The 21,033-nt window shown below is 40.0% G+C and overlaps 2 protein-coding genes across 3 annotated transcripts; one reads left to right on the forward strand and one right to left on the reverse strand.

Annotated features, from left to right (window-relative positions):
* Positions 1-170: 170 nt before the first annotated feature.
* On the reverse strand, positions 171-2,647 carry si:ch211-105f12.2 (RIMS-binding protein 2-like). 2 transcript variants are annotated; one of them, XR_009674194.1, is made up of 4 exons: positions 2,242-2,647; positions 1,716-1,872; positions 932-1,236; positions 171-847 (listed from the first exon to the last, which is right to left on the reverse strand). XR_009674194.1 is itself a non-coding variant. In XM_061046914.1 (3 exons), exons 1-3 carry the CDS (start codon positions 2,461-2,463, stop codon positions 1,088-1,090), a joined length of 528 nt encoding a protein of 175 aa, XP_060902897.1. In that variant the 5' UTR covers positions 2,464-2,647; the 3' UTR covers positions 171-1,087. The 2 variants fall into 2 exon arrangements, 1 of the variants encoding a protein (XP_060902897.1); XM_061046914.1 differs by having other exon boundaries at positions 171-1,236.
* Positions 2,648-6,317: 3,670 nt separating this feature from the next.
* Positions 6,318-11,316, forward strand: ywhag2 (3-monooxygenase/tryptophan 5-monooxygenase activation protein, gamma polypeptide 2). Its single transcript, XM_061046915.1, has 2 exons — positions 6,318-6,586; positions 9,896-11,316. The coding sequence occupies exons 1-2, from the start codon at positions 6,500-6,502 to the stop codon at positions 10,550-10,552; spliced, it is 744 nt and encodes a 247-aa protein (XP_060902898.1). The 5' UTR covers positions 6,318-6,499; the 3' UTR covers positions 10,553-11,316.
* The last annotated feature ends 9,717 nt before the right edge of the window (positions 11,317-21,033 follow it).

Raw genomic sequence — 21,033 nt, forward strand, 5'->3', positions numbered from 1 at the left:
ACAGTGTAGTGTTTCCTACTTTATGGATGAGTATACTGTTGGCTGCAGAGAAATGTAAAAGAAGACACCAACAAAGGACTCTGAGGGAAACTTGTAGGCTCTCAATGAAAACTGTATTTTGTTCTTTTTAAAATGCAAAAACCAGAAAGTGGAAAAAGTCAAATCATATATGAGAAGTTATTGTACAAAGTGTTTATTTTCTGCTGTAGATTTTGTGCATTTTTTTTTACATGATTTCAACATTTATCATTTCTTTTGTACAAAGTTTTTGTTCTGAGTTTTTAGTCATACAAAATCCCCCCTCAGCACTCCTTGTGGAACAAAAAATCTGCCAAGGATATAAAATATAAAAACACAGTATAAGGCATAAGAGGACATACTATATTCATACACGCAAAAAACCTGAGACTACAAAGTTATTATTAAGGCTACAAATAATGCATCCATTCACTCCAAAAGGTATGATATCATAATAATACGTTCATCTTGTTTGATTTGAGTCTTACATGTTCATTGTAACTCTCTATATATTTTTAAGATCTGTAATTTCCTTTAAAATGAGCCGTTTAAAATGTGTAGCATCCAGATCAAACAGGAAGTAGTTTTTTTGTGTGTGTGTAAAACACCCTCATTGCATTAATAAATCAGTTTCAGTGCTGTAACACATCATAAGATTAAAAATAGAAATGTTTTTGACACAACTTTGTGAAAAACCTTCTGATCTCTCAATGTGCCTGAGACTTGGCATTTGCAGCAAAGATCCGAGCGTGGCATGTTTTTTCTAATTCCAGGGTAACGGCTCAAGGTAGTTGGATGGAACCAAACCTCGTCGTCCATGCAGGTCCCCCTAAAAAGGACATAAAATATTTAAGTCAAAGCCAGAACGAAGCAGCAGACAGTAGCTGTGTTGTAATCGTAGAGATGAACTCACATAGAAAAATCCATCCGGGTCCATTTCGCCCATTATATAAATGATGTCGCCCGTACGAAAGCCGAGCTCAACCTTCAGACACAAAACGATTACAAAAAATAAAAAATAAAGTTCTGAACACTAACATAGCACTGGGTTGTATAAAGTTGTTGATTCCTATAAACTACGGTTCATTTTGGTGCTCACTTCACTGTCCAGATTGGGTGAACTTTCCCATGGGTCATAGTCGAATAAGGCCACCATGCGTCGAACGACCGCATCATCAGGGACACTGGAGGTGTCGCTCAGAGCTGGTGTATACATACCTGTGGACAAAAAAGGCTTTCCTTTACAGTGTGTTTGTAGTCTTATTTCTATATTTATTGATCTCAAATTAGTGTAAATTAACCTTCTTAAGTTACGGATTCTATTTTATCCTCATTTTGGCAGACTTGTACTTTTATTGTCGGGTGGGTTTTACGTCCTCTGTTATTTGTTTCTCTCTCCATCCTTGTTTTAATGTTCATTCTTCCTGTTTTCATGTGCATTCATTTCATCATTGTAAAGCCCTTTAAGCTGTATTTCCTATAGGTTTGATATAAATAAATTTAATTAAGATTTCAAGATTTGTGTTTGACTTTTCTTTTACACTACCTACTCCATGCATTCAGCCAGTCAAATATGATCTCTGAGCCTTTTCCCTCTTTAGGTTTAGAGAGCATTTTTTAAGCTGATTTTCAGGGATATACTATGAACTCTAGTGTTTGTTAAAGCACACTGTCCTGCAGAAACAGAGGGTTTGTACCTGTGCGTTCCACGGGCAGGAACCCCTGCTGCAGGAGTAGATGCTTCAGGTACTCGTCGTCGACGGGGATTTCAGTCACCATGTTGCTTGGCACGTAGCCAGAGAGACCACCGGACTCACCGTGATAAAAGCCATCACAGTCTTTGTCTCCCCACACCTAATGAAAGGAGACACACAAACGTTTATTCTTGATTTTTAAAATGTGTGTTTTGGGAAAACAAACCCATGAGTGAGAAGGCATGTTGCAGCCGTCTCTCAGTGTCAGTGAAAAGGCGGCAAATCACATCAAGCGGTTAAAAAAGGGGGGACAGGAAATCAATAAAAAAAACTCAGATCTTCTACACAGTTGACTGGCCTGATTCATGTACAAACAGGAAATTATCTTTCATAGAGTTTTTATATGAGATATACATATTAATGCACTTCAAGAGCATCATAATACACTGTAAATTATTTTCCTGCTTCAATCTTGTCGGCTATAAATAAATAAAAATAAAATAAAAGCCTTCACATTTGTTTTTTTTACCTTGATTATCTGGCCTGGTACAAACGGCAGCTCTTCAGCAGCTGTCTCGTAGTTGGGCGACATGGCAGCAGGGTTGTATGGATACAGTGCTACAAAGAGTCGGACAGTAGGTATAGACACCTGACTCGCAGTCTCAAGTTCCCATTCTCTGAGCTCCTCCGGGGTAGCAATCTTCACTTCATTTGGATATATCAAAACATCTAACTGCAGACTTGTCTCCATTTACAGCAGCAGCAGCAGCAGCGAGCGTCCACTCCTTGAGCATGCACTTGGCAGACAGATGGTTGCTGTAAACTGCAGACCTGTCCCGTCCCTTATCCTAATTTAAAGTAACTAAGCTAAGCAGAAGGAGCGCTAATCCTCTTTGAAGGCAGAAGAACGATTCATTCGTTTAGCACTGCTTGTTGCTCGGTGAGACTCTGCAGTAATGAATTAAACAGGTTACAAAGGAACTACTAATACATTACCTCGGTCAGATAACAGCATGACCTGCTTTTAGTACACTTGTGGCAGCTGAGAGAGAGAGAAAAACATCTTCAATGGTATTATTTAAAAAGAATGATCCAAAAATGATGCTCGTCCCTAGAACTGGTCGACTCATTTAATGAGAAAACAAGGAAAATAAAAACTTTTGTTTCCAAATGTGAACATATATCCCTTCAGAAACAAATCAGTTGAGGTCAAATTTCATCAATACATTTAAATTGGCCTTTTTTGTTGCATATCCTCTGGTCATATAGACTTTGTCTTTGCATCTGCTTTACATCAAATGGTGCAAAAACAACAACACTTTCAATCTGAAACAACACATGGCACTATTAAGTTAAAGCATCAGTGAAATCGTAATCCCCTTTGAGATAAACAACCCCACAGCCTAGTGTGTGAGGAGGTATTCTTTTCTACCTCCACCAGGACTTGACCCAGTTTACACGTCACTGAAAGTCATCACTTCCTCTCTTGACCTCAGGTCAGGTCAGCAGGTGATAATCTGCTCCAGCAGAGGAAGAGAGGCTTGAACATTCTCTGTTTGTTTGTTTGTGTTTATGTGTGCATGTGAGTTTGTAGAGGGACTAAAGATTGACATACGTATGTAGTTGAGAAAATTAGAAATGAGGAAGTTAAGCATGCTAACAGCGTCCATTTTTCAGTTTGTTGTGAGCAAGTTTTTGGTATAAACTCCACAAACTCCTCACAAATTATAATTATTTAAATGTTAAATGCATGTGACTAGCTATTTATTATATGTATTTGAATCAACCTCTCAGCTCCTGCAATTAAAGTAGAACATTTCCCTCTCCAAAAAGCTTAAGCAATGATGATATTTTATTGGTTATTTCATTTATTCTCCCATAAAACAAAGGATCTAACCCGATACAGTCTCATCTTTGATAAACTACATTCACCAGCTCAGATATTTTGTTGAATGTGGGTTAAAACATGAACATGTTCTATTATTGTTCTTCCCCTTTTGTTGTATATGTATCCTTCTTTTACTTCTGTTCGTTCTTCTGTGTCTGTGAACTGCCAGCTTCTACATTTTTGTCATCATTTTCCTCAAAGGAATAAATACAGGCAAGAGGAATTGTACTGACCTTCCCTACGATGTGAAGGTGATACTGTGTTTGCAAAATCAACAGTTTCATAAGACAGAGATCACCTACTGTACATGATGTCTCATCCTCAGATACTCTCTGTTCCATTTCCATCCACAAGAGGGAGCTGTGCACAGTTGTCTTTCTGGTTGTTTCAGGTTGCTGAAATTGTGAGTTGGGTGAAGGAATTTAAATTCACTGGAACAAATTGGAGGCATTTTAATACAAAGGAACTGAACTGCTGCCTTTAATAAGCATCTTCTGTTTTAAGCCAACCTCACCAGAAGAGTTTGCCCCTCGCATTGCTCTCCAACATTTGGCCTTGAGGACAGGAAGTGCAGCGCTCTCACGTTACAGTTCATGGACGCTCTGTGTACTGCTCTGCACAAATCATTATGTCATGATTGAGAAAAAAAAACTCTTAACTAAACATGTGGGATGCAGTGATGTTGGTAGGAAATAATGAGAACGCGGGAAAAGGAACAGAAATGTTTGCGGACTTGTGTTGATCGCATCAAGTCCAGAATTCATTCCAAACCATTGTTACAACAGTAGTGGTTTAAAGTAAGGACTTTTCTTAGGTCAAACTGGGAAACCAGAGAAAGATTTTCCAACCCTAAAAGTTCTGTTTAAACTCAGTTGTATCCGTATTGGTATGATCGGACACTCCTCCAAACACAATGAGAGATTGGAAATCTTTTTCATGGCTCTATTAACTGAACTGATTTGCAATTAATAAAACCATTCCACCTATTAAACTTGCGTCTTCGGTGGCCACTGTGGGATTTTAACATCATCGGGCAGCTGCCCTTCTCAGTTTCATAACGTTTTAGAGAAAACTGAGGATGTGATGGATTACTTGTTATTCACTAACAACAATCAAAGATGAGAAAGTCAGGGGGGGGAAAAAACAAGTGGCAGGCTGGGCACAACAGATGTAGGTACAGCAGGAGTGACCTCGAGTCCTGAGTCCAAGGACAAAAACATGATCCAGGCCAGAAAAAAAACAAATCACAAAAACCCTGGCGACTTTTCTTTTGAAGTTCTTTCACTCTCTGCCATTTCTTCCATCTGGGGACAACTACCATAAATATCTATCTTCTCCTGGTTTTGTCCAATTCAATTGCTGGCACACTTCCTTCCTGCTGTAGACTTGGCCTCCATTTTCTCAGGCGATGTTTCAAGGAGACCGACAGGATTGCATGAAAGTTAGACTCATAGAAGTGGTTCCCCAAGTGAACAGAATGACCAGACTGTTTCATTACCAAATTTGTTTATCTAGTCCTGGTAAAACACGATCAATGTAAAGGCCAAATGGTGGGGCGGAGTTATTCTGCACCTGAGCCGGCATCGCAGGTAGTAAAAGTGGCAAAATGGCAACGCCAGCAAGAGCTCATTGTGTGTTTAGTCGTTTTCACATACAAACTTCTGAAAATGTCTTCAAACTTTTAGACAGATTGTGCCTGAATTACTCCTGTGTTGGCTCTTCACAACTGGAGAGGAGTGTAAAAAGAATGACAGTGGCGGACGAAGCAAAAGTGCACTATTTTGCCTTTACATCAATGTATACTGTAGTTTTACACAATCCCATTATCAAAAAAAGAGAGGAAGATGCTGGCTAACAGAAAACATGAAGCTGTCTCATTACATGCACAGAGGTTGCGCAGGGTCACTGGCATACTGTCTATCCTCGTGCGCCGATCGCAGGATATAAATGTCGAAACCCCATTATTCATTTTCCTAAATTACTTCTGCTGCTTTCTGGCTCACCTGGACTTCATGCTGAATAATTACTAGAGGGCGTGTTGGAAGAAGTCCTGGTAATGTGAAAAAATGTGGCTGTTTGCATTCACTCATGCAGCTCACCCTGAAAACTTTTTCCAGGAGTTTTGTGTAAGTGTGAAAGCAATTTGAGGCTTGAACTATTTGTTTACATGCCGTATGCCTCTTCTGGGCTTCTGCAACTCTGTAAATCATTGTAAAAATCACAGACGGAAACACCAATCTATGCCGTTGTGGAGTTCAATGTTAAAGTACAAAGGCATAGTGACAGCAGAGCTTTGTTACGATGCTGTGGCAGAATCTCAGTGCGGAGAAAGGATGAAATGAAACAATGACTTTGTGCCACTTACTTATTGGCATGTGGCTAACCACCTCTGCCTCCAAAAGCAGCACCCACTTTGATTTCCTGTGATACACCTAGACCTTCCTCCCATCGTCAATCAGTTTGTACACATGCCTGTAGCTCAAGAAGACTCCGTTTCCCACAAGGCCTTTAGTCCAGCTGCTCCCATCCATCCATCTATTCCCTATAAGCCTGGCCCTCTGCTTCCCTTGTATGGACTGTTACATCATTGGCACAGACACCCACCTTTCTGAGTGATGACGCAGCCGAGGGAGAGAGTGCGAGGAGGAGGAGGAGGAGGAGTGGTACGAAGAGGAGGAGGGGGAGGAAAAAGAGGAGGAGGAGGGGTGAGGGAGGGGAGAGAGGAGAGAGGAGAGGGTGTCCCGTCTGCGCGGAGCACAGACAGACAGCAGGGAACAGCTGCAGCGTTAGGTTCGCATAGGATTTCACTGCATTGCGATTTTAAAATATCAATCATTTCATCCCCAAAAACCCCGAGTAGAGCATTTCGACTAAAAGCAACCAAACCTCAATTAAAAAAATGGTCGATCGCGAGCAGCTGGTGCAGAAAGCCAGGCTGGCTGAACAGGCTGAGAGATATGATGATATGGCTGCTGCTATGAAATCGGTAAGTCCATTCAAACCCAGATGTGACATTTAAATGTTCTGTATGTAAATGATTTTTTTGTTCTTGCTGTGCGTAAAGGTGCTCCCTCAACCTCAACCATGTTGGATGCAAATCTAGTGTTACACTGGCTTTATATTACTGCACAACAACTAGACAATGTAGGGGGAAATATCTTTATTGTCTTGTCGCCAGTTTATCGATAGCTTTTTTTTTTTTTTGAGTTGAGTTGAGTCCAGTTCGTCTGCTGATTGGGCGGTGCCTTTCCAATGAAGGGATATTACAATGAAAAGCACACAGGCCTGAGCTTCATCTCTGACTTAATGAGAGCCTAATATCGTGTAATGACTCTGCTCTTATTACATTTGCTGCATTTTGTCCCCACCCCCCCCACCCCCCCTCCCTTCCCTTCCCATGCCAACCCCACCTCACCTCCCCTCCAGTATGCCGAATTTGATAAAAGCTTCTGCTGCTGGGAGCCATGTGAGGTTGCTCGGGGGAAAAAAAGCCCATCTTCTGCTCCTGCTCCCTCCTCCACTGGTTCCTCCTCTCCCTTTTCTTTAAAATAACTTACTTCATAAAAAAGTCTGAACACTTCCACTCTAGCTGTTAAGGCTTACATGGATTTTTTTAAATTTATTTTAGTATGAATGCTTCATAGAAAAATGCTCCAAAGAATAATAGCCTTAGAGTGTTCTTTCCTCTAAACAAACGTAGGAGGCAGTAGAATCTCTCTAGAATATTCTTTGTCATATTGCAGTGAGGCAATATGATCACATTTGTTGGCTTTGCTTTCTCCTCTTGTTCTCAGTTTGTGCATGTGCTGCTCCTTTGTCATATTCCTCCCTATATCCAGAGAAGTCATTTAGGGTAAACGAGCCTGATTAAGGGTTGAATATCTGGCATGAGTGGCCTTCCTAAATATGAGCTTTCTCTGCTCTTATTGGTCACTGTTGAGGACAGAGCCTTTGTCTGCTTTCCCTTTTTCTTTTCTTTTTTAATTGGCCCTCATAAAAAATTCTGGGAGCTGCCTTCACTAATGGGTTAAAAAAAAAAAAACTGCTGTGTCACACCAGCACATATTGAAACCGACAGCACCATGGGAGTCTTGTCTTGGGCCTGTGTGACCTCTCACATACTGTATGGGCTGAAGGCGTCATGCGTGCTTTAAAGTGAGGAACATTTTAGTCTTACGTTCCTTGGGGGAGATGGAGTGAGATCGTTTGTCATCGAGGGTTTCTGGTTGCAGGAGGTGGGATGATGTGTGTGAGCGCAGGGAGGGATTCCTTTCCCTTTAAACAATCTGCCATGTCAGTGCGGTCCAAAGCAGGCCCTTTTGCAGGGGTGTGTACTCTCACTCTCTAATCAAAGGGGAATCCCTTGCCATTGCAGCCAGAAATGACAACGACTGTAACACTGTGTTTTCTGTGACGTTTAAAGACATTTCACTCAGAAATCTGAAAGCCTTTTCCGCAGCTTTTTGGGCCAAAATTTTACGTATATTAATCGGGGTGTGACTAAAGAACATTTGAATTATTTATCAGTCTACAAATGATTTTCTTGCCTGTAATTATGAAATAAAAGATATCTTAAAATGTCGTAATTAATGTCTTCAAGAGTCCAGAAACAAAATTGGTTTTGTCTGTTGGTGATCTCTAATTGATTACTGGACTGATTGTTCAGGGTTACTGGAAGCTTAATGAGGATCTAGAAAAATATGATTCTCCTTAAAAAAATTCTAATGATGACATTTTTAGGCGTTTTTTTCTTAATTTTTAACAACATTTTATCAGTATAACTGTCATTGATCCCACATGGCAGTAAGAGTGATGACTGGAAAAACTACAGTTGAGTCATCTGTTCAACAAAAATCTGCTCAGCTGGGCCGTTGATTTCACACGTCAGTCATTTGTATGCATGTGTTTGTGTCAGGGTTGAACAAACAGAATGAAGGTGTGTGTGTGTGTGTGTGTGTGTGTGTGTGTGTGTGTGTGTGTGTGTGTGTGTATAACGCCACCGATCCTGCGCCATCTTTGTACTCCTCTAACCGAACAGGGAATGTCAAACCTGTGAGATAAGAAATGTTTGCACATAAAGTAGGGGCTCTTCAGATTCAAAAGCAGTTTAAGGCATAGCGAAACCTAAGCTAAAGCTAAAGCTAAAGCTAAGTTTCTTTTTTATATACAATGTCCGATCACAGATCTGACACAAGCCATCTTCCTTCAAGATTGCTTTTCCTATCAAATAACTGTGACTAAAACTTTTAAGACTTTTTATAGTATCATAGTCTCACCAGCTATATCAAACTGATCCGTCAGGATCTAAATTTAACAGTTGGACTCAGTGTGATGTCACTGCGTGGTGTTTTGGACAGGTAAAAAGGTCAGTTTGAGCTACAGAGAAGGTCACTGGGACACATGAACTGCCTGTGCAGTGATGGTTTTCACTTACAGTGCAGCTGCCCTGAAGGACTCGTGGGAACATTTTAGCCATCTCCGGTCCACCCCTTCCCCCCCCCCCCCCCGTTGCCCACCTTTCCCTTCACAGCCCCACATGACCGCAGACTATCTTAGATATTTCTCTCACTAACTAGTATTAGTGGTGCAAGTGGCAGCTAGAGCTACTGGTGCACTAAATGAATGGATTGGCATGGTAACTGGGAACTGACATGACAAGTGAAACTGCTCGTCTTCTGTGCTGTTAAACATACTTATAGTCAATATTTGTTCATGTAGAAAGACTATAAAATCACTAAACAACAATTGTTTTAATCCCAGATGAATTCTTTGTTCCTTTGAAATCTTGACCATTAGTCTTGTGGTTTGAAAAATCAACCAAGGGAGATGCTGATTGCAGTTTCAGTAGCCGATTGTTGATCGATTATTTCTTTAGCCTTTTAATGTTTTACTTCACAGTGAATAGTTAACAAACGAAACAAGAAAAAGGGTCTCAATCCAGGGTCACTATAGTCTTTGGATGCAGTGTTTCTTGGACGCTTTATTGGAGTACCCCTAACTATGACTTCCTCATAATGACCTATATTTTTTCTCTAATCCAAAACCAAAAGATGTTCTGTCTGCAATACTACAAAAACAAAGAGAAGCAGAAAATATTTTTTGAGAAGCTGGAACTAGAAAGCGATTGGCATCATGACTAAAAAGATTTGCCAGCTCTTTAATTTGCCCAGATTTTCTTGGATGACATGTTGTCATATTCGTATTTGTATGGTATTTATGCATCTTGTTCTGTTAATCAAGGCCTGTCAAGGCTTTTGGACTGCTGATTAAACGGTCCTTTCCATCTTTCTTCCAGGTAACAGAGCTGAACGAGGCCTTGTCAAACGAGGAGAGGAACCTCTTGTCTGTTGCCTACAAGAACGTGGTCGGGGCCCGCCGCTCCTCCTGGAGGGTGATCTCCAGCATTGAGCAGAAGACCTCGGCCGATGGCAACGAGAAGAAGATAGAGATGGTGCGAGCCTACAGGGAGAAGATTGAGAAGGAGCTGGAGGCCGTGTGCCAAGATGTGCTCAACCTTTTGGACAACTTCCTGATCAAGAACTGCAGCGAGACGCAGCATGAAAGCAAAGTGTTCTACCTGAAGATGAAGGGCGACTACTACCGGTACTTGGCTGAGGTGGCCACGGGGGAGAAGAGGGCCACGGTGGTGGAGTCATCGGAGAAGGCCTACAATGAGGCCCACGAGATCAGCAAGGAGCACATGCAGCCCACCCACCCCATCCGCCTGGGCTTAGCTCTCAACTACTCTGTGTTTTACTACGAGATCCAGAACGCCCCCGAGCAGGCCTGTCATCTGGCCAAGACCGCCTTCGACGACGCCATCGCCGAGCTCGACACCCTCAACGAGGACTCCTACAAAGACTCCACTCTCATCATGCAGCTGCTCCGAGACAACTTGACACTGTGGACAAGTGACCAGCAGGATGACGAGGGAGGGGAGGGAAACAACTAAAGAGAAACCACACTTCGAAAAAAAATATATATGAAGGGCCGGTGGACTTTGGCAGCAGCTTTTGCCGATGATACTACCGCAGCAGCAGTTCTTTATTTTTCCATGTGTTAAAAGAAAAGAATCAAAAGAGAGGTGAGAGTGGAGGTTAAATCTTAGTTTAAATATATATAGAAATATATATACAGTTGAAAGGGGCCTCCGTCTTCTTGATTTTCTCTTTGACATTTGCCAAAACCACTGATATGTCAGTCAATCAGCCTGAAGTGGTTGTTGTTGGATTGAAATGGCAGCCTCACACTGGCATAGGAACTGGTCTTGTTCTGTCAAGATAAGCTGCTTAGTTAGGTTTTTGCGTGATAAGAGATGCATTTGAGTCACTTGAGAGAGAAAATGCTTGAATGGGAATGCCTCACAAAACTAGTTTGCATTGGTTCCAGTCGTAGTCTATAAATGAGAAAAAAAAAAGGGCCCTGGACGCTATTGATCTTAATCTCACAATGACAATGAGGAAAGAGGAAGTTTTTAAACCGATTAGTCTCCCCTCCCCCCCCTCCCAAAAGAACATTTTAGAGGATAAATTATATTAGAGTTTAAAAAAAAAGGTTGAAAAACCCTGATCCCCTACCTTCTGTCTGAAGTGTATTTGGCTTCTCACAGATTAGTCTGTTATGTCACTGGAACCATAGATTCTTTTGGAGGTGAAGATTATAAAAGGCAGAGACTTAACGATATAAAACAAAATAAAAAAAAAAGACAAAAATAAATAAATAAAAGCAGCTTCGGAGTTTGTGGTTTACTTCTGTGTTTGTTTTATTAAATGCACTTGCCTACTATACTGTTTCTTCAGTGTAAGATGATGACAACAATACTATCGATTAATCAATATTGTGCATGCTGGTGATGTATTTATATACAGTAGCTTGACTTTATTAACTTATACTGTGGGTGTTAAGTATTCATATGATTGAGAAAAACAGGCTTTGTCAGATTTCTAATTTATTTATTTTTTTGTTATGGTTTTTGATTTGCTGAACCAAAATGGTGATCGTAAAAATTGACCTGTAATGGGCGTTGCTATAGTGACATGCAATATGTGTATTTAATTTGTTAATGAAAGAAAAAAAGAGAAAGATTAAAGAAAAAAAAAAACTCACCGGTGATCACTTAATCTTACCAGCTGGTGTTTGTCACATTGAAGTATGATTATGATCTGTTTTTTGTTCTTTGAACAGTATTTCAGTACCTTTTTTCTTTTCATGTCATGCTATCCAGTTTGATTAATGGTGACGTTTTCAGGCTCAGTGTTTCTGTTATGAATTCACAAACATGGACCATATTTATTTCTGACAGTATACATTTCTGTTTGTTTGTTTGTTTTTATACATTTTAGCTGTTCCTGAGTGACAAAATATCTTGAATGTGAGTCATTATGTAGCAGATGCACAAGAACCGAAATAATAGCTATGATAATAAAAAAGAATATGACTGAATAATACATGCACCATTTCTGTGGTGGTCTAGTGTATTGTTGTATCGTCACTAATTCAAATATAATTACGTTTTTTTGGGGGAACCATTTAAAAAAAACAAAAAAAAACCACTTTGCTTTGTTTTGTGCCCTGAGTCCAGTATGTGCTTTCTTTGCTACCTGTATTATGATTTAAAATGCCTCATTTGCAAATCAACCTTTACACACACAAAAAAAGATATCCGCCAGTGTTCAAGGATCCTGCAAGCATGGTGCAAGACTATGATGTCCTTCAATGGTTCCTCACTTGTATGTGTGTACTGCTCTCTGTACAGCACATGAATATTCACCACTAATGCACACATAGAGTTTAACACAATCACTTATTGACTACTGATTCTTCACCTCTTCAGAACAAACTTTGATCACTACCGAGCTGCTTATACGAGCACAGAAAGCTGCTGCTGCTAGTTCTAATATTTATAGATTATAAAGTTAATATATTCATACAGATGGCAGTTTTATTTAAAACTCTTTTATGTTTTATCTCACATGTGGTGGCTTAAAAGAGACAAAAGAAAAACCCAAAAAGCCTTAAGGTCAGTCACACACAACCTCCTTCATGTATGCCAATTATGTCACCGTCATGAGTCAGCGTCCATGAGCTCACACTGTATGTCACAGCTGCTTTGATTTATTTTTAAACGTGGTATGAAGTTGATGGGGCTCAAGCCTGGCCAGACAAATAGCATGACATCCTGAAACCACTCTGCACCACTCTCTACAGATAGAATGAGACGAGTCCAATCCTACACTTGGATTTATTGGATGTGTGAAAGAAAGTGGAAACTGAATCTCTCTCACTTTTGTTGCTTTGAATATTTTTGAAGAAAAAAAGAAGAAGATAAGAAGCCATGTCAGTAGACTTTCACTCATTGCCAAGAATACATGCATTGTGTTACTTTAAAATTATTATAGTTTTCACTGTGGTTTGTGTTTTGATTTTAAAGTTTTCATTTATTTGGATGTTAATCCTAAAACATACAAATATGAGAAATGAGGAGATTAGAATTAGATTTTAATCAGGAATTAGACTGAAGAAGAACTGGAAATTAGCGAGCGGAGGTGGTGTTAGCTGAAAATGGTTTACAATCTGTATGCTCTGAGGATTTTTTGTTGCCATCTGTTGCCCATTAAAGTTATTTGTTTATCAGTATTAACCTTTATTTTCATTTCTCTCTGTCATTTTAAAAACACCACAGATCATTCCTTCTCATTCTGTAAGTTGATCAGTGAACAGATTTGAGGTTTACAGCCTACACATTGATACAGGAAGTGAATATGACCTCATGTAACCCTTTAGTGGGACACTCAAAAGAACAGGTGTGTGCGTGGTATGTTTGTGCAAGCGTGCATGCATATTTTTGAGGAGCATGTGTGTCGTACTGTATAATGTCGTTGCATGTGTTGAGGGTCTGTGAGTGAACGTATGCGATGGAGTCTGTAAAAGCTGCAGTACAGGGACACTGCCAAGCGCACACCACCTCTACATCATACCTTAAATGAAGCTTCATTTTAAGGCAGCTTTGTTCATCTTTAACTAAATTAGGGAATAGAAGAGAGAATATTTCCTTCGGTTTTATCATTACAGCACAGGAGCTGTGCAATAAAGTAGAATCCTGCATCTCAAGATGGATAATTGGAGGAGAAGCTGCTTCTATTTTTAATTTACATGCAAGCAATATTTATATATTTATATTTAAACCCACAACTACAATATTATGCAATTCTGTGTGCTTCGATCTGCGAGTCGAGCTCTCACTCTGACTGATAAGCTGAAGTGGCAGGTTGCTGGATCGCCCACCCTCAGACTGCAGCCTCTTGCTGCAGCTTGCTGCACTGAACCTTTCATGAGATGAAATTCTGTGCTTTGAACGCTGCTCCTCGCCAGCCAATAGCTGATAGGCTCACTCTCCGCAGTAACCAATCCCGTTCCTGTTGCTAGGGCTATAATAAGTATCCCACTATTAGCCCGGCTCCTTGCTGCACTGCTCAGACACCTATTGCATCCTGTAAAAAAAATGAAAGCTCAGAGCACACAGGAGGCATTAGGATTCAGCACCAGCCTGTATCTTCCAGCTTGTGTTTTAATGCACTGCTACACTTTCAGGGACATTGCTGTCATCATTGCTGGTAAATGTTGGTGACATTATACATCTTAAAACACAGCGGGGCCTGCGGATGGACATCATAATTGAATTTCATATAGCTACAAATTCAATTCAAGCACTGCTAATGACAATTCCTGTCAAATTAAAATAAAACTTCATTCATATTGCGCCAGTAAATAACGTTAATTTCACAATGCGCACAGAAATCACATGTATTTGTTCGCTTCAGTAGGGCCTTTATGGAATGGGTGTAAACAACATCCAGGGAGAAGATCGTGTTCTAAAGGTCAGAAACAGAAATCCTACCAAACTGAAAATTGTTCTGCCACGCTTCACTTCCACATTTCAAATACCTGCCCTGTCTCATCATTTTCATCACATGAAGCAATTTTCTTTGAGGGGAGGCCAGCATGACTAGGCAAACGTAATCATCAAGCCATCATTACGTCTCACAGAGGCAAACACCAACTAGATCACCAAAAATGAAAAATCTTTTTTAGCTCCATGTGGAAGGCCATCATGATGCCGCTTTGAACAGCGACGTATTACAAAAAAAAAAAGGTCCTGATGATTTAAAAAGAATCTATTTATCTTTGATGATGGATTAAAAATAAACTGTGGAGGCCAGCTCTGTCTTGGAGATGAAAAAGGGTAGGTTATTTTTGTCCTTTCTCATTTTCAAGAGCTCTTTCAAGTTTTTAGACAGGTATTTCTGTACACATCTCCTCCTCTTTTCTCCTCAGGTACGAGAAAACAGATTCAATGAACCTGCTATCTGCTTTATCAGAATTGTAACTCATTTTAGAAACTAGACACTACGTTGCCTGTAGGTGTGAGTGTGGCCGGTGGTCTCTATAGCCCTGTTTCCACCAGTGGTCTGCTTTGGTTTAGTACGATTTGGTTCGGATCAGTAGGGTAAACCCTGATCTTGCTTGTGTTTCCCAGGCAGTCGTACCCTTACCTGGTAGGAGGAGCGCAAGCTGGATAACGCTAGCTGCATCAGCTACGTAATAATGTGACCTCATAGCAGCATGCCTCAGTGTAGCCCTACAATAAATTCAACAAAGAAGAGGAACGCGACACAGTAAACGAAGAGCAACAATGGAGGTCGTCCAGCAGAGGTCTGCACCTCGGAGCTCGTCCATAGGGCAGGGTGCTAGGCGCTGACATTGGTTACAAAAAAAAACACCTTAAAATTACTTTCCCGAAAATGGACGGGATATATAAATATGGTGTGTTTTGTGTTTGTCTTTTATTACAGCTGTCAAACGGGAAGTGACGATTCTTTCAACCGATCAATAATGGTTGAATCGGTATGCTTGGCACCCAAACAGAAGGGTAGCAAAGAGGTAAGACGGTACAGATCGGTTCTTATGGTACCATTCCCAACTTGACAGTGGAATCCTAAATAAATGTGTACAGTACCGGACTGATCTGAACTGGACCGCTTGGTGGAAATGGGGCGAACTAGTCAGTCCTGTGATTGACTGGCCACCAGTCAAAGGTGTACCCCGCCACCCGCCTCATGATGTTATTGTTGTTTCTGTTTGTTTGTCTCATTCTGTCTCTCTTTCTTTAAGCCCAACACAGTCACAGCAGATGGCTGTTCAACAGAAGTCTGGTTTTGCTCGAGGTTTCTGCCTCTTCAAAGGAAGTTTCATTAAAACCGTTACTTTTCTAAATGTTACTAAGTACTGTGCTCATGGTGAATAAATGTGAGGTCTTTGTGCATAATATAATAACGTGTAAGGTCTAGAAAGATACTTTTTTGTATAGTGTCTTGAGACAATATTTGTTAAGATTTGGTGCTATACAAATAAATACTGATTGTTTGATTGAGGAAGAATTATAGGCTGAAGGCAGACACAACATCTAGCATGTAGTTTTGTCATGTTTCTATGCGATAGAGAAAAATGAAAAAGCATTTTCTTCTTTCTTGCTAAATTTAGACACTTTCCAAGTCCTTCGTGTGATGTTGTTCAAAAGACATTAGGTCAGGGATTTTGGTCCAAAGGTGATCACAAGGTCTTAGCTCTGTTGCAGTCCATTGATTTCCTTTGTTAACTCTGCACTGAACGCAGCATTTCTCGCTGTCTCCAAATAACTGCACTCAAAAGCATTTAACCTCCTGTGGCTCAGGCCTCAAACACTCATTGTTGAGCCATTCATCATCAACCAAACCACATGGTTGTCACGTCTAGTTTTGGTGCTTCGGGCAAAAATGACAGCTCTGTGGACTGGACATTAGATAACAGCAGCTGGAAAACAAACTGCCCCAAGTTTGACTCCCATTGTAATTGAACCTCGACACATTCCCAAAAAGAATATTTTGTGTAAGAATGACAAATTGTGCATTTGGGAATTTGGAGGCCTGCTGGTGAAAGATGGCATCTCATGACTGATCAGGTATTAAAACTAAAGCTTCACTATTCTTCAGCATTGATACCAAAAATGAGGATCCTGAGCTCAGGAGCTGATAAAACAGACGAGACACGTCAGATTTTGAAAAGTTTATGATCTCCCTCAACGTGATCTGCACCTCAAAGATGCAAAGAAGATAATAGCTGTACAGCTCCAGAAATATCAGCCCATTAGAGGGAGGGAAGGCGAGAGAAAAGATAGATGGAGGGAAAAGAGGGGACCGATGTAGAAGCAGAGAACAGAGACAAATCTATAAATAGGCCTCCCTGCAGCCTGTGAGTAGACAGTGAGTAGACCAGAGACATCAATGTGACAGCCTCTCCACTATAGAGAATATCTGCCTCTGTTTGGACGGTGAGAGTTCATGTCTTCGGTTAAGAGGGTCTGATTCATCAGATTTACCCCCCACTGAGCAAACACAGGACATGACATGAAATTACACGCACACAACAAATAATCAGCTCAGATATCCGCTCTTTTCAGTCCACCATGTTACTTTCCTGTATTTTTTGCAGCCTTACTTTATGACGGGACAAAGAGTGCTGCTGACTCTTTCTGGCACAAAGACAGCTGTTATGCATGACTGCTGCAACATGAATAATTCAAGATAACATTTAGATTTTGTATTATTTATCAAAAAGTGCCACGACGTTCAGCTGAAGGTTTTAAGAGACTATTTTTAGAGCGCACTTGTCCCAAAACATTGCAGGATACATTGCATCTGATAGGCGACGGGAAAGTATATCATCATCATCCCTCCTAAAATGAAGGCTCTCCATCTATCCAACACTTCGGTCATTTAAATGAACAAATAAAAACTGATTCCAACTAATAATACTGGAGGTGATTATTCATAACTATAAAGGCTTGTGTGATGAACAGAAGTTGTTAAAAGGTGAGTCTAAAATTAAGATCTCCCCCTCCTCCTCAGCCCTCTGTTTCGCAGTTACGTCACTCTGTGTGTGCTTTCAAGGCCTCCCAAAGCAGGAGAGTTACAGTCACATCACGTTGCCCGCACAATAACATCATCATCATCATCAAAATAGCAAATGTATGCTCACACTTCATTAATTAAACACTATAGGACATGTTTATTACATAACTTGGAATTCATGATGATTGTTATGTTTTTAAAATAGTTCTCTTTTCTTAAATGTTAAGTATATTTTTACTTAAGGCATAAAATACTCTCATTTTCCTCTAAGTTCCTCTGCAAAGCAACCCTACGCTCAATGATTCACCATATTTATACTGCGGCTGCTTTCCAGAGTGGTCTGTTATAATAATGCTGTACTTCAGACTTTAAACTGACCAAAATTAGACAAATCAAAATTAGACAGTTCATTTTACCGCGTCTCCACTGACCACCAACCAAAAGACAATGGAAAGTTAAAATCCAGAGGGACTTCATGTTTCAACTTAAAACAACACATTTCAAAACTCTTAAGTTAGAGTTAGACGGACCTAACGTTAGCATTCATTCACCTCCCAGCTAACAGTAGGCTATCATTTGACGGTGTCACACCTTAAGATGGAGAAAATTCCTAGCTAACCATGCAGTTAGCTTACTAAATGTAAAATGTACTAGCAAGGAATGGGTTCTGAATTTGAAGCGTAACCTTAAAATATGGCTTGTTCAAACCAGAGCCTAATAATATACATTATTAGGCTCTGGTTCAAACCTCAGAACTAAATTATTCATTGTCTTTTCAGTTGATGGTTCATCGAGAATTGGTGAAAAGCTAACAGTTTTTCTGATTCCCAACATTTATATGATTTCATCAAACCTAGAACACAACAGTAGCATACAACGTCTTACCTTAGTCTGATGTCATGGAAAATGGCCACCACTTAAAAATTGGAATTGAAGTTCCACTGAGAGAGACTTGACAAAAACCAATCTTTTAAAGCTATACTTTGTAAGATTCCCACATTACAAAGTCTTAAAGCAGTAAGACGACGTTCGCTGAAATATTGTTTTGAATTTGAAATACAAAAACTTAAAGCGCATTTGGGCACAATTACTTTGCTGGAACATGGGGAAATATGTGAGAGAGTACAGAAGATAGTGATGACCAATGAGAATAACTAAGTAATATTATAGAACTGGAGGAGAGGTAAGCTATGTTAGCTTTGGTAGCCATATTGGTAGATGACTCATCTAAAGGTAAGTTAGCAAGCTAACAATATGTTAGCTAAGGTTTTTTGGGGCTTTTTCAGCTGACTGAGATTACAACATGTAAATAAACATGATTTAAAGTAGCATGATCCAAACTTACCTCATCTGGGAACATGATTTGAACCTGGTGGTGGTTTTAAACCAAAGGCAATTACTCTCATGATCTAAGATTGTTATTCGTTTTCACTCATTACAAAGATAGTTTTTAAAACACTTATTTAGAGTCCTTCTGTTTTACTTTGTTATTTATTTGAGCAGAACTCGTTGGTCCGTTCAATTTGCCTCACCTTCTTGTATTGTGTCACAATTTTACTTCTTTTGTAACCAATAACTTGAATTTACCATCACCATCTGGTTTTTATGTTACTTCCCTTTTCCCACATGAGCCAGGGTCGTAACATCATGCTTTTCAAGTGAGAATGAAATTACTTCAGTCGTCTAGCAGGCTGTGGTGTGAATCTGCACAGTTTATGTGTCAACTATTTGGGAGGTCTTAACTCCTACCAATGGCAGGCTCTTTCAATGTGATAAATAACTGCCATTGACTTAATTTTGGTCTTAAGAATAACGATATTGTGGATTCTGTTGCCAAAGAAGCTGAAGTCAAATTAGCGATGTTATAGCTTTAAAAAATATTCTCTGATAGGCGAAAGTGATGCATTCAAATTAGATTTTCAGTCTAACAGTAAAAAAGTATTAGCATAAAAATATACCAAAGTGCCAAAAAAAACCTCCTAATGCAGAATGACATATTTAAGAATAATATATTGTTTGAACGGAGTGTTTATTAGTAATGCAAAGAGTGTTAGTTTAATGTTGCAGCTAAAGGCAGAGCGGAAACAAATACTTTATATTTCAAATCAAAGAGAACATAGTTGTATGAAGAAGCATATAAAAAACATGGGGGAAACTAAAATAATAAGTAGCTACAGTTTATAAAAAGACTTAAGTATAGGACTTACATAAAGGTACTACTACTGAAGGACTTCTGCATGTCATAAGTAACAGGTTCTGAGCATTACCTGTTCTTTCATATTCACTCCTGTAAGAGTCCAGTCTATTGCTCAGTGTGAGTCGTCAGTGTTTTATTTTACCTTTTTTTTGACAGCGTCTGCCCAGTCATGCTTTGTTTTACAGTCAGCTCTTCAGGTGCCAACTGCTTGACAAATTACACCTTCCAGTGTTTATGGGTCTGCCTGATGTCTGAGCGAGTGACTCATTATGTATGTGGGCACGGGGGATTCCCAACTGTGCAGGGAAGACGGAGGAGAAATAAAAAACCTTTCCTCCACTTTGCAGCCTTGAGGGGATGTACAGTTCAGATGACAGGAGGCCAAGTGAGAGAGGAGAGAGTTATGTTGGTGTTAAATGTGATGCCGGGTGAGGCTGAAGGGGTGAAACATGGCATGGTGACAGGCATAGAGGGTGAACACTGAGAACCAAGGGTCAGTTCTTGAGCTAAGTATCCGCTGCTGGCTCTGGATGTGGAAACTGAAAGTAGTCTGGGTGTGGAACCAGACAATGAAGCAAAGTTTCCTAGCCCTTCCAACAATGACACCACAGTCAATACCCAAATATGAAGACCTATAATTTGTATTTAAACATACATAAGAAATATGGTCGAATGGAATAGACTTAAACATTGCATTGCTATCGGGCAGTGAGCTGAGGAAAAAGAGCAGTCACACAGTGAAGTTTCTACTCTGTATGAGCGCAGTATTGTGCTGTTGCATGGCAACAGTTTCCAGAGAAATCTTTGCTCAGAAACACTCCTCTTTGGTCTTCTCATAACGGCAGAAAAACGGGCTGACTGCAGGAATACAAATGGCCTCATGAACCATTTTAGCCTGCAGAGGGTTAAGAGCTGCTTTTATCATGTTGTAGCACGTTCACAGAGGAGCCAGCTCAGAAAATGTACAAAAGCTAAAATAGGTTCAATCAGTTTTGAAAAGCCAAACTATTTTTACCATGTTGTATTAGAGGCCACACGAGGATATAGGATGTTTATTTGTGATTGAACTACTGCAGCTTCCATACAACCTGTCACCAGCTGAACAGGTAATAACAGTAGTTTGATATCAATCCTCAATTATAGGTAATTTTTCAAGAGTAAACAAAAAGCAACAACACAACTGAAGACAAATAAAATAATAGATTAACAATGTGGGATGAGGTGACTCTAGTTCTAAGTATTAATACTGTATTAATGTTATAAAAACAAACTATTTAACTACTTGGAAGG

Source organism: Labrus mixtus, chromosome 9, assembly GCF_963584025.1.
Source record: "Labrus mixtus chromosome 9, fLabMix1.1, whole genome shotgun sequence".
Lineage (NCBI taxonomy): Eukaryota > Metazoa > Chordata > Actinopteri > Labriformes > Labridae > Labrus > Labrus mixtus.

Coding starts and splice junctions, on each gene's coding strand:
- si:ch211-105f12.2 (XM_061046914.1), bottom strand. CDS start 2,463: ATGGAGACAAGTCTGCAGTTAGATGTTTTGATATATCCAAATGAAGTG. Junction 1,873..2,241: donor TACCAGGCCAGATAATCAAG/GTAAAAAAAACA, acceptor TCCTTTCATTAG/GTGTGGGGAGACAAAGACTG. Junction 1,237..1,715: donor CCTGCCCGTGGAACGCACAG/GTACAAACCCTC, acceptor TTTTGTCCACAG/GTATGTATACACCAGCTCTG.
- ywhag2 (XM_061046915.1), top strand. CDS start 6,500: ATGGTCGATCGCGAGCAGCTGGTGCAGAAAGCCAGGCTGGCTGAACAG. Junction 6,587..9,895: donor TGGCTGCTGCTATGAAATCG/GTAAGTCCATTC, acceptor TCTTTCTTCCAG/GTAACAGAGCTGAACGAGGC.